At 39.2% G+C, this 12,742-nt stretch overlaps 1 protein-coding gene across 1 annotated transcript; it reads left to right on the top strand.

The window, feature by feature from the left end:
* The first annotated feature begins 7,788 nt into the window (after positions 1 to 7,788).
* LOC102702609 (oligouridylate-binding protein 1B-like) lies at positions 7,789 to 12,479 on the top strand. The gene is made up of 12 exons (XM_040528638.1): positions 7,789 to 8,243; positions 9,320 to 9,381; positions 9,652 to 9,754; positions 10,190 to 10,266; positions 10,338 to 10,399; positions 10,534 to 10,621; positions 10,758 to 10,833; positions 10,905 to 10,935; positions 11,026 to 11,145; positions 11,389 to 11,474; positions 11,572 to 11,745; positions 11,951 to 12,479. Exons 1-12 carry the CDS (start codon positions 8,061 to 8,063, stop codon positions 12,215 to 12,217), a joined length of 1,329 nt encoding a protein of 442 aa, XP_040384572.1. The 5' UTR covers positions 7,789 to 8,060; the 3' UTR covers positions 12,218 to 12,479.
* The last annotated feature ends 263 nt before the right edge of the window (positions 12,480 to 12,742 follow it).

The raw sequence follows: 12,742 nt of genomic DNA, 5'->3' as shown, positions 1-12,742 counted from the left end.
GCTCTAATTATGGATTAATTAGGCTTAAAAAATTCGTCTCGTGGATTAGCGTTCATTTATGAAATTAGTTTTTTTATTAGTCTATATTTAATACTTCAATTAGTGTCCAAACATCCGATATGACATAAGGCTAAAAAGTTTAGCCTCATCTAAACGACCCCTAAATACACCATCGTCTCAACATTTCCTAGATAGCCTACCAGTTTCTGAAGATAATTAGGGTGATAATGGATGCTCTCTACATAACCGCTTCCTAGCTATGATAACCCTCAAGGTGTGTATAGCCAAACGTAGGAGTTAGGGAGAAAATATTACCGAGCCGGTGAATGGGTGATCACTTAGGTCTGTGATTACTAAGCATATATGCGAAATGCATAACAAATCACTCTGTGCAAAGAGAATTATCTGCTCATGCAAACCAATTAATAGATGTGTCATTTTTAGCTGTATTTCCAAAAAAAATGATTATATAAAATAAGCCAAAATACTAAGGCCCCTATTCGTTTCACGAGAATATAACCACAGGGATAGGAAAAGTGGAGTATTATGAAGACACATGCACTTCAATTCTATAGAAAACCAAACCTTAGGAATTCAAAAGCAAAGTGCATTCGAATCCATCCAAAGGCAAAACACATGAACCTTTAGCTGCTTGTAGAAATATATTATTTTTTGAAGTTTGAATCCTGTAAACTTGCAGAGAGAGGGAGAGGAAAGCTGTTTCACAAACCAAGAGATACTTAGGGCATGTATAACCCACAGCCAAGAGACTGTCTCTAAGTGTCTCGAATTTATCATATAGACAGTTATAAAGACAGCTCATACAACCTAGAGTTTATTTCGTTGTCTGTAAGTTGTTTAATGCTTTGCATGTAGTTAAGATCAACTATAAATAATTTTGTGTACACCATTGGATGGCTATTTGATTACTGAAGTAGCTCATGAAGCCACCAGATGGACGTGGATATTTATCCCTGTTGCAAACATAGATAGTATTATAATGACAGACGGGTCTGTAACAAAAACAGTTGGGCATGAGAGGGCATAGACATGGCCATTGCTACTGAAACATATATATTGCTTTCTTTGGTGCAAAATAGTGCTTTGGTTATGACCTGGACAATATTTTTTTTGGTGCAAACATATATACTCTTCATTACTGAAAATCTGAGATTATACAGAACTATTGTTATAGTATAGTTAGCCATCATAACCTGAAATACAGACTAACTGCATAACTGCAGTAATAAAACTAATAAGGCTAACTATTTTGAAGTATTCTCTTCAAAAATTGGGTAAACAAATAGAAAGCCAAGCTATTCTTCAATATTTTTTTCTTCAAAATTGCGGAGGAAGGCAGAGAAAAAGAAGGGAAAGCAAGGACACAAGAAAACTGGAGGTGGATTTAGCGCGCAAAGAAAGCGCGCGCCCAAATCACCGATTGTCCACGCGGGATCCGAGCAAAGGGTCGACTCGCAAAGACGAAGCAGTACAACGGAACCGCGCTCGTCAATTCCGCCTCGGAGCACGGGCCCTCGCCGTCGCCTCACGAGACGACGAGGTGGGCGTCTACGAGCTGAGCCGAGGATTTTTTTTGCAAGAATGCCGTCTCCGAGACGGGGTGTAGACGAGCGTTGTATATGCCCTTATCCGAGCTTCACGGGATTTTTTATTATTTCTGCGCTTGCATTTTTGCCACAGGAGGGCTAATCGCGCACGCTGATTTCTCGCCAGGATTTTTCCCATAAAGTCCTACCGGATACAAATTTCCTCCGTTTTCTCCCTGTGACCAGTAAGAAAGAAAAAATCCCTTTATTTTTCCTAACCATGCAATTATGTAAACCGAACGTGGCCGGTGGGAATAAATGTGATTGAAACAGTATTCCTCCCCTTCTCCCACGAAACGAATAGGGTCTAAAGGGTGGTATAAAATTTACTCTAGGCATGGCAATGTACATCACACCTGATAAATGAAAAAACTAGAAGACAATTAGTTTTTGAAAGAAAAAAGGCAATTAATAAATATCTACTATTTGGAACCGGGTGTTCCTTTCTCTTGTAGAATATGTTTTGTATGGTTAACTCGTTCTGTTTTCTACCCCTTTTTAATGAAATATCCATATTCAATCTAACTTGCAAGGTACCCGTGTTTTACAATGGGATATTGAGTTATCATATCCTATTGATTGTTTAATATGAGCATTAAGAGTAAGCATAACAGATTGAGTAAAACAAAAATTGTTTATTTGTTTTGATTTTCTAGTGAACATGGTGTGCTACGTGTTAGGAGCATTTATTTTGTCTGGGTGGGAGTGCAGAGTACTACGCATGAGGGGAGGTTTTTTATTTTGTTTTTTTTTCGAAATGGGAACACACTTTGCGACATTCGAATATGCTTTTTAATTACTATCTCTGTTTCATACTTTTCATACTGTAGGACTTTCTAGTCTTACTTAATTTTTTTTATTAGTGAATATATATAATTTATATATGCATCTAGATTTATTAGCATAGATATGAATCTAAACAATGATATAAAATATTACATTACGAAATAGAGGGAGCATGTAAGATATATCACTTTCCTTGGTCTCTGGCCCCATAAAGAAAACTATTTAGGACCTGTTTGAAATTGATGATGCAGTTAGTTATTTCACACTTTCCACTTGGTAAAAAACTATATAATTCAGTGATTTATATTCATAAAAATCAGATAATGATCTAATTCTTAAATTTCAGCTATCTCAAACACCACCTTAAGTGGGAAAGATATCCCTTTACTTTTCATTTAAAAAAGCAATAAGCAGTTTTATTTTAAAATGTTGTGAACAATAAAATGTCATAATCTATACCGCAACAATACTGAGGCAGCGTTTAGTTCCCAAAATTTTGTTCGAGACATGTCACATCAACGCGTATGGTCACACATTTGAAGTATTAAACGTAGTCTAATTATAAAATAAATTTCAGATTCCGCCGGATACCGTGAGACGAATCTTTTGAGTCTAATTAATCCGTCATTAGCACATGTTTGTTACTGTAACACTTATGGCTAATCAGGTACTAATTAGGCTCAAAGATTCTCCTCATGATTTCTCCCATAACTGTGTAATTAGTTTTAATATCTATGTATATTTAATGTTTTATTTAGATGTTTAAAAATTCGATGTAATATTTTTGGAAAAAGTTTTGGGAACTAAGCAGGGCCCGAGAAGGAGAAGAAACCATGCAAGAATCATGGTGTTTTACGAGGTTGCTCCCTATGGCATGAGTCATCCACCACCAGCGATGAGCCAGATCATGAAAAAAATGCAAATTGTGCTACTCGTTCTAAAATAAGTCTATTTTTCGGTCTTTAGATATAATATTTGATCCTTTTATCTTATTTAAAATTTTTGTTACAATTAAGATTTTATTGCTGTTACACATAACTTTTTTTAAAAATTTTCATAAATTTTTTAAATAAAATAGATCGTAAAACGTTGAACGTAGAAAAAAAATTGAGTTCTTTTTGACGGAGGGACTACTTACTTAACTATCCATGTGACGGATCAAATCACTGAAGAAGTGAAGAACTAACACGACATGCACTTAATTTATTCATGTGACAAGTGCTAATTAGTAATTACACCGTGCATGCACGCAAAAGCAAAGCTAATTAGTTAGTCGAAGCTCATCAGGGGCAGCGCGGCAGCGGGAGGCGGCAAGCGGCGAAGAGGCGCCTCGCGTTGGGGCTCCGGACGTAGCTCCCGTAGTTGGGGCTCCGCGCGTACGCGCACATGCACCCCGCCTGCGCCCGCAGCTGCGCGCAGCACGCCGCCGGCACCGGCCCCCCGAACAGCGCCGGCCCCGCGCACGGCGTCAGCAGCGACGGGTTGCACCGCGACGACGGCGGCGGCACCACCGCCGCCGCCATCAAGAAGTACGACGACGCGACGAGCAGCACGGCGGCGGCGGCGTACACCGGCGACGGCGGCGGATTCTTCTTCATCGTCTCGATGTAGTGTCGAGCTCCTGCGTGTGCAGCCGTGTTAGCAAGCTAGCTAGCTAGCTGGCCATTTATAGCGGTGGCGACGACGACGCCATTGTTGGGGGTGCCGTGTGTGAACCGCGCGAGTAGCGAGCTAAGAGATCGAACACTATGCGTGCATGCACGAGGGTACGTGTCCACGATGACGCGAGATATCGGGGAGCTCACCGGAGCCGTGGACAAGGGATAGTCATTTTACTCCTTTTGACTTGGCTTATATAGGCCTAATATTCTCATATTTCTACTTGATGTTTTAGTTCTAGGCCAGGCTCGCTAAGTGTGTTTCCAAGGGCTAAGCTCGATGGGTGCCACTAGTTCGTTTGTTTTCTAAGTATTTTAAACTAGATTTAGACTGATACGAGTATCTAAATTTAGATTTAGACTGATAATCTCTAGCTATTTTTTTTCCGAGGGGTTCCCGAAACCCCTCAATATATGCAGCTCCGCCACTGTGTGTTTCTCTTGTTGGCGAACGGTTATATGATTTTTTATAGCTATTAAGACCATGTTTAGTAGGACTTTAAACTCCGACTTCTAACTTTAAACTCTCACCCCAGAGGAGGTTATCTCCTATGGGAGCCGGAAAGCAGCTTAAAACTATTTGACTATCTTGATTAGTTCTAGATCTTAAAAAAGAGGTTAGGAAGTAGGTTGACAATAATACCATGGTAACTTATGTTGTATCCATGATGAAAACCATGTAATTGATTATTTTCTTTTGGATGTAATTTAATACTAGTCTTTTTTTCTTTAGAATTAGAACAACACAATTATATGGTTATAAAATAATAAAAAAATATGTGACATAATTAGCAAATAATAGAACTGTTTATTAATAATATATAAAAATTTAATACCGATGTCTCCTCGTGTATTTTGTTTGTCGTAGATGAAGGATAGTATAGATATATGAAGATAATGGATTAGGGGTAGATATTGGCAGTTTCACATAATTATGTCTAAAAACTTGAGGGTAGTGGCCTTTTAACATGGAGTGAAGATGTGTAACAATAAAAACCCAGCTCCACCCATATATTCCATTTTTTAGGAGCAGTTCTGCCAACTCTGACCGCTTAAAAAATTAGAATCTATACCGTTTGACATAACTCTGACTTTAGATAAGTTAGAGTTAAGAGGTAGAATCGTGCCAAATGGGTTCTAATTAATAGTATAATAATATAATTAACTATTCGCTCCATTCTATATTATATTGCCTAGATTAATCCATATATTAATATATATGTTTTGTATATGGGTCTAGATTGATTAGCACACATATAGATTTAGTCAAAGTCAAAAAGTCTTATATATCTTATAATATATAACAGAGATAATACTATAAGGTAAAAATATATGTTTTAAAAATACGAGATGAATAAATTCTACATATGAATTTCTTTTTGTTTAAAAAAAAGTTGAAAGCGTAAGCATAAAAAGCTAGCAATAACACAATCATATATATCTCATCGTGTTATGAATGTATGTGACCATGAGTGATTCCTCTCGTGACCTCCTCCTGTCACATGATCGTAGTCCTCTTCCACCTCGCTAGTGTTGTCGTTGGAATTGGCCAGACCCATCGGAGCGCAAGACCCATTCACTCGAGCACGCCCACCTAAGGTCATCATCAACACAAGTTTTACGAACACGATTAACTAAAGTGACATCTAAAAAGTTTGAAAAAGTTTAAAATTAGGATGAAACACCCTCTCTCGATGCATAGTTTCATCTATTATTATTTCCTAGGTTACATGTAAGACACAAGCTGTCTAGATAATAGTGCAGAGAAGTTTCATCCCATGAAACTCATTTCATCTCTCTTTATTAATATTTTGTCACATCATCAAAAATGCCTACATGACATCCTATTTATTACTCATAAAACCCCATTGAGATTGGCCTAAAGTCCTGAGTTCTTTTACAACACACCATATTAACTTATACTCCATACTAAAGATCAAATGGTTTAGATTAATTCTATACTACTAAATTTTAATTCTAGTGAAGTATGCTAAATTTTATACCCGTCCTAATTTCTAAACTACGACGACTGATATATGCGAAAATAAAAAAATGACATATATGTAATCTGTTATGCATACTCGAGGAGTATGCAACGAATTTTATTTGACTATTACTCTCAATCACCACAAAGAAACATTTAATCACACATTTACTTTGTATAAATCAGTCAATGTATGGTATCTATTTTTCTTTATGTTATTGTTTTACCAATGTATGTAGCAATATAATTAATGCACGCCTTATATTTTGTAAATGGTTGCGTATTATATTTTAGAACGGAGAGAATATCTCTATAAATTCTTGATTGTCCTAATTAATAAATATATCATTGACACTGAACCTGCCCCATCAATAGAGACGTAAGTGGATCGATTCATAAACCCATATATCGATTATTTAGATTGTTTTTATACAGATTAATGGGCTAGCTTAACTAAAAAAACTTATATATGGGTTTACGGGCCAGTCACTTCCATCACTGGCCGTTGCCCTTGGTGTGATTCCACAAAACGTATTTTTGCCATTTTCTTGGCCGCATTTCAGCGCTACATGTTGGCTCTTGCTCCTCCCTAGAGCAACCACTGCTGCCATCCACTCCACTGACAGTGCCCATCTTTCTGGCTGCCTCCAGCCAAGCGACCACAGAATGGGCCACGGAGTCTGACAAGCACCAGATCCGGGGGCCGTACTCCCAACCCTATCCACACCCCTTCCCCCGCACACGTCGCCCCGTACTCCTCGTCCACCAACACCGCCACGCCCACCCAAACCCATTCCGTCACTGACCGGTGGGGCCACACGCTCTCGCCTCGCCCAATCACATCCCACCGAACCCACCACGTCAGCTATGGTCCACCTACACCAAGCCTTCCGCCTCGCGGCAGTGCGGCACTGTACCGTCCGTGCTCCTCCTGGAAACCCAATTTATCACTTTGCCCCATCGTGTTTTTTGGTAATTATCAAACAAACCCCTGGGCCAATCATTGTCCCTCTTTGCACCTCTTTTTAAATCTGAATTTTTATTTTGGCTATATCACTTCAATAAAATTATACACCATGAGCAATGAGCGTAACAATGTTCTCCTTTTAGTTGGCATGACATGATTCTTGATATACCACTGACATGGTAAAAAAATGTTATCATGCAATTTAACATGAGGAGTCTGTTTGGCGAGCTTAAGATTTTAAAAAGCAGCAAATGGGAAGCTAACTTTTTAGAATTTGAAAATTCTGGTTTCTTAACTTCAGGCTTAGATTCTGTAACTCTAGATTCCAGAAGATGAGTATTATTTAAGAGAGTTTCTGTTTTTCTGAAGATTCTGTGAGAAGATCCGGCTGCCAGAAACTTTTCAAATAAGAAATGACTTATTAAAGATTAAAAACTAAGTTATGATAATTTTATATTTATATTCTTAGCCGCATAACATTGAATGCTTGAAAATATCTATACTAAAATTAATTTTAAATTTAAGTTTTAATATTTCAAATTTAGCTTGTACGCATTAATACAAGCGAAAGATGACCCGCAAAATGTTCATATTAAAAATAAGTTTTTAGAATGTATGGTTTTTAAAAAATAAAAAGCCAAAAGGTTCAAATAATAATAAAATTACCCTTCTCAAATTAACTCTGGGCTCTATATGTAAAATATGAGTAGATTACGGGGTGCGAAGTGCAAAAGTGTGTTCGTCCATGAAAATATCCTTCTTCTCCGGGGTCACCCACCTCACTCCGCCGTTCCGCCTCACGCCCGCCTCCGCGCCTCCTTCCCCCCCTCGGCTTCGAGGGTTTTTTTCTTTTCTTTTTTTCTTCTTTTTTCTTCTCCTTTTCTTCTTCTTCTTGTTTTTCGTTTCCTTTTTTTCGGTTTCGGGGGGTGTTGGATTCTTGATTCCTCACTCTCCCGAGGCCAAACCCTAATAATAATCGCTGACACGAGGAGCGGAGGAGGAGGAGGAGGGGGAGCCGATCGGTTGATTCGATTCGATCGACCGGCGGATCGGTCGCCATGCAGCAGCAGCAGCGGATGAAGCAGCAGCAGGTGGCGGCGGCGGCGCAGCAGCAGCAGATGATGCAGCAGGCGCTGCTCATGCAGCAGCAGGCGGCGGCGGCTGCCGCGGCGGCGGTGCAGCAGCAGACGCCCATGTTCCCACCGCACCACCCGCATCCGGGCCTCCTTGCGGCGCCGCAGGTGGGATTTCCGGGCCCTCACAATCTCTTCCTCCTGTTCGATCAGCGCCTGTCGGGTCGAGTTTCTGTTGGGGATTTTGAGGGGTTTTGGTCGCTGGATTGGGGAAATTTCGTGTTCTAGGGTTGAGGTAAGTGGGCTTAGTTGCTCGTGAGAGTGCCGATTTGGCTGTTTCGCGGTTGGGATTTGTCAATTTTTTCTCTTGATTTTGTAGTTTCCCCGACTAGTTGAATGTACTTGGGGGAAAAAATCATCTTTTCCCCGCAGGGTTTGGGGGAATAGGGTTTCTGTCCAATTTGTCGTCTCTGGGTACTTGTTTCAAGTGAAATTTCAGATCATTCTCTATTATTAGCATTATAGACCCTACTACAACTGCCTGTTCCACGGATTGTGGTGTTGCCGAGTTCTACTCTTTTATGTTGAAATGTTAGTTCAATGTGCTTGCTTAATCGACTTTGGAGGTTTTGTTCTAATGTGCCATGCGCAATTTGGTGTATATGACTGCTGGGTTTGCATGTGACTTGGATTTATCATTTATGTGCTTGCTGGATAGCAGGAAAAGTTAGTGAGTAAATATGATAAATGAGATAACATCTTTGGAGCTTTTAAAACCAGAGATCTCTTCTGAGTGCACTGGATGGGTGGCTTTGTTGGAGTTTTTTGATATACTGCCGACAATATAGTGCTCTGTACTTGTGTTTGAAGCTTTAATTTATTAACTCTGAATTTGTTACTTAGTTTGTAATGGGACTATAAAAAAGTCCTGCCAAGGCCAGCCAAAAGTAGTAACCAGTCTGCTGATTGCTGGATCGGTCTTTTTTAAAGATGTGGTTTAACGTTTTTTTGTTGTTGTTGTATATGCTCGTTAAGAAAGCATACATCTCTGTGGCGAGTGGTAAATGATGGTTATATATGCATAATTATAGTCAAATATTTTCCTTTTATAACCTGGATGTTCTCTGCATACTTTATTGCATTTGCTTGACCTATGCTTTTGCTGCTTGAATCTTATATACTTCTTGAATTATTTTCGTTCTCAAATTATTGAAATGTATTTTTTTGACATTATTTTTTGGCAGATAGAGCCAATTGTTAGCGGCAACTTGCCTCCTGGATTTGATTCAAGTACATGCCGCAGCGTGTAAGTATTCGTTATCTCCCCCCCCCCTCTCTGTTTATGCCCAAGGAACTTTTTTATTTTATTAGATAACAAAATTGGAAACTTGATTCTATTTTTCAACATTCTGAATACTTGACTCCAAACTGAACAATGCTATATCTTTTGGATAGTGTGTCCTTGATCTAATTATCTGAATCAATCTCTCTCAAGTATTTGCAAATTGCAACATAGCATAGTTGGCTAGATTTCCAAATTTATTCTTTTGGTACTTACTATTGATGTTCTGAACAGGTATGTTGGCAATATCCATCTTCAAGTAACGGATTCACTTCTACAAGAGGTCTTCCAAAGTATTGGTCCAGTAGAAGGGTGCAAGCTCATCAGGAAAGAAAAGGTGGAAGTTGTTCTCTTTCAAACACTAAGAACTATTGTGTGATCATTTTTTGTGCATAATGGTTAGCACTAACACTAAAAACTATTGTGTGATGACGCTGGAGTGAATACTTTTGAGTATTTTATTCACTTGGGTTGCATGGTAGGAATAGGATAGTCAAGCACATATGCCCTAATTCTGAGCAAGGAAGTATCAAGTTATTAGTTTTGTTATCACATTGGCCAGATTGCTAGATTCATTCAATTGTTATGTTGCTAACTGCATTAGTAATATTTATCAGTCTTGAGAAAGCTTCAACATGCTGCATCAGTTGGTTTAGGTGATTAATTGTTTTCAGCAGCTTCAATGTATTTAAAATCTTAGGTTTGGCTGAACTGTACACTTTTTATAGTACACGGGCTTATATGGTCTCCCATTTTCAATTTAACCTTGCAGTCATCGTTTGGTTTTGTTGACTATTATGACCGTAGATCTGCTGCAATTGCAATTGTGTCACTCAACGGTAGACAACTGTAAGTATTTTGTATAAACAAAGTCCCATGTTTTGCTTTTCCCATATTTCTCATGGGTACTGAATAATCAGGTTTGGCCAGCCAATAAAAGTCAATTGGGCATATGCAAGCACTCAAAGAGAGGATACATCAGGTTTGAAACTGAAAGGCTTTTAGATGTTCTATTGCATTTATTTGTTCTTTACTGTTTGCTGTTTATGTGCATATTCATGAATATGAATCTGAGTTACTAAATTTGTGCTTTGCTGTTGCTGTCCATTATCGCAGGCCATTTTAATGTTTTTGTTGGTGATCTTTGCCCAGAAGTCACAGATGCTGCTTTGTTTTCCTTTTTCTCTAGATTTTCCAGTTGCTCGTAAGTGTTACATAGATCTGTGTATTTCCTTTCATCTCCCAGTCTGCTATATGCAGCTTTTTACTGGACAAGTGGTTTGCCACCAATTGCTCAGATTATGCATTTCATTTCTTACCTGTATGCATTGTTTTTTCAGAGATGCTAGGGTAATGTGGGATCAAAAGACTGGACGATCCAGGGGTTTTGGTTTTGTTTCTTTCAGAAATCAGCAGGTAGTGTCATTGTGACAGTTCAAAACATATTTTGGTGGTTCTGTTTAATCATCTTTGTTATTCATTGACAGGATGCACAAAATGCCATAAATGAACTGAACGGTGAGTTTCCCTTTTTACTTGTTTTTTGTCCTGCCTACATCAGGTTAGTTCTATTGACCTGATCATTTCTGCTTGTTTTCATTGTTTCAGGCAAGTGGCTTGGCAACCGCCAAATTCGTTGTAATTGGGCAACAAAGGGTGCTAATGCCGGTGAAGAAAAACAAAACACAGAATCCAAGGGTATGGTAGAGTTGACTAATGGCTCGTCAGGTGAATATATGTGCCTTTTTGTTTTAGTTTTGAGCCTATATATGATTGTATGTAACTATCAACTGAGCATTGAATTGATGTTTAATAGGGTTTCTCAGTTTTAGAGTTGAGGCAAGGCTGGATTTAAAATATTTTTCCTCACAGGACCAGTCCACATATATTTATGATACTCCTTTCGCTGTTGAGCAGTTAATGCCTAGAAAGTACTGACCTGTAAAGTATTTCCATGTTCTTGTTGTACAGAAGGTGGAAAGGATAATACAAATGAAGATGGTCCTGAAAACAACCCACAGTATACGACTGTTTATGTTGGCAATCTTCCTCATGATGTAACCGCTCTCTTCACTGAAACAGAATTCTGTTGGTTTTGTGCTGTTGCTTCTCTGTTTCTCATACCAGCAACTTTTTCTTGTTCTTATTTACTAGGTCAACAGTAATGACGTGCACCGGTTTTTCCATTTACTTGGGGTTGGTTCAATTGAGGAGGTCCGTGTAACACGTGATAAAGGTTTTGGCTTTGTGCGTTACAGCACCCATGAAGAAGCTGCTCTAGCAATTGATACGGGTAATGGACAACTGATTGGTGGGAGGCAGATTAAGGTACGCCATCTTGTATTGTCAGCCTGTAAATAAATTTAACAAGTTTGTTATGGGACGTAAACAAGAGAATATATCACAAATACTTGGTATAGCATGAATAATTACAACAATTAATACCTCTGCAAGAATTTCTCCAGGTCCTATTATAGTTCATCATCACCAGTTCTTACAAATCAGATAAATTTATTCTTGTTCCTGTTTGCAGTGCTCCTGGGGAAGCAAGCCAACTCCACCAGGGACAGCATCCGCGCCACTACCACCTCCAGCACCGGCGCCATTCGCCTCCGGCCTGTCGGCGACTGACCTCCTGGCCTACGAGCGCACCCTAGCGCTGAGCAAGATGGCCGCCAACCCGGCCCTGATGGGTCAGCACTCCGCCCTGAAGCAGGCCGCCGCCATGGGTATGGGCGCCGGAGCCAGCCAGGCTATCTACGATGGCGGTTTCCAGAGCGCGAACACCGTCTTCTACTAGAGTGAACTGACCTACCTGAAGCAGACCACCTCCATTGCCTGCCTACTACATTCTGAGTATGACCAGGAGGATGATGATGATGACCCCTCCACCCCTATACATATAGTAGATGAAGCCTTACCTGAACATCCTTTTTCTACCTTTGTTATTGCCAATCTAGTAATCCTTCCTCCCTTCTATGGATGCCGGCTATATATATAATATATATTTAGAACATATATATAATGTTTTTCTGCTTTTCTAGAGATATGGAAACGACCTTCCCTTTGATATTTGGATGGTTCCCTTTCTTACCTATCATCTCACTTTTGTGCTGTATGTGCATGTTTTTGTTGCACCTGCTGTCCATAAACAAACCTACGTTCTAAAGTATTGATTTGAGACGTCCCAAATGAAGGCTCTTCTAAAGAGCGAAAATGTGTTTTTGTAAACGAGAAATAACTTATAGGTAAAACTTATGTATACGTGTTTATAGTGATTTAAAATCAAAAATTACAAAGCAAATCATGATAAAAAAATTACAAA

This window comes from Oryza brachyantha, chromosome 11 (assembly GCF_000231095.2).
Source record: "Oryza brachyantha chromosome 11, ObraRS2, whole genome shotgun sequence".
Taxonomy (NCBI): Eukaryota; Viridiplantae; Streptophyta; class Magnoliopsida; order Poales; family Poaceae; genus Oryza; species Oryza brachyantha.
This window is presented reverse-complemented; position numbering and strand designations above follow the sequence as displayed.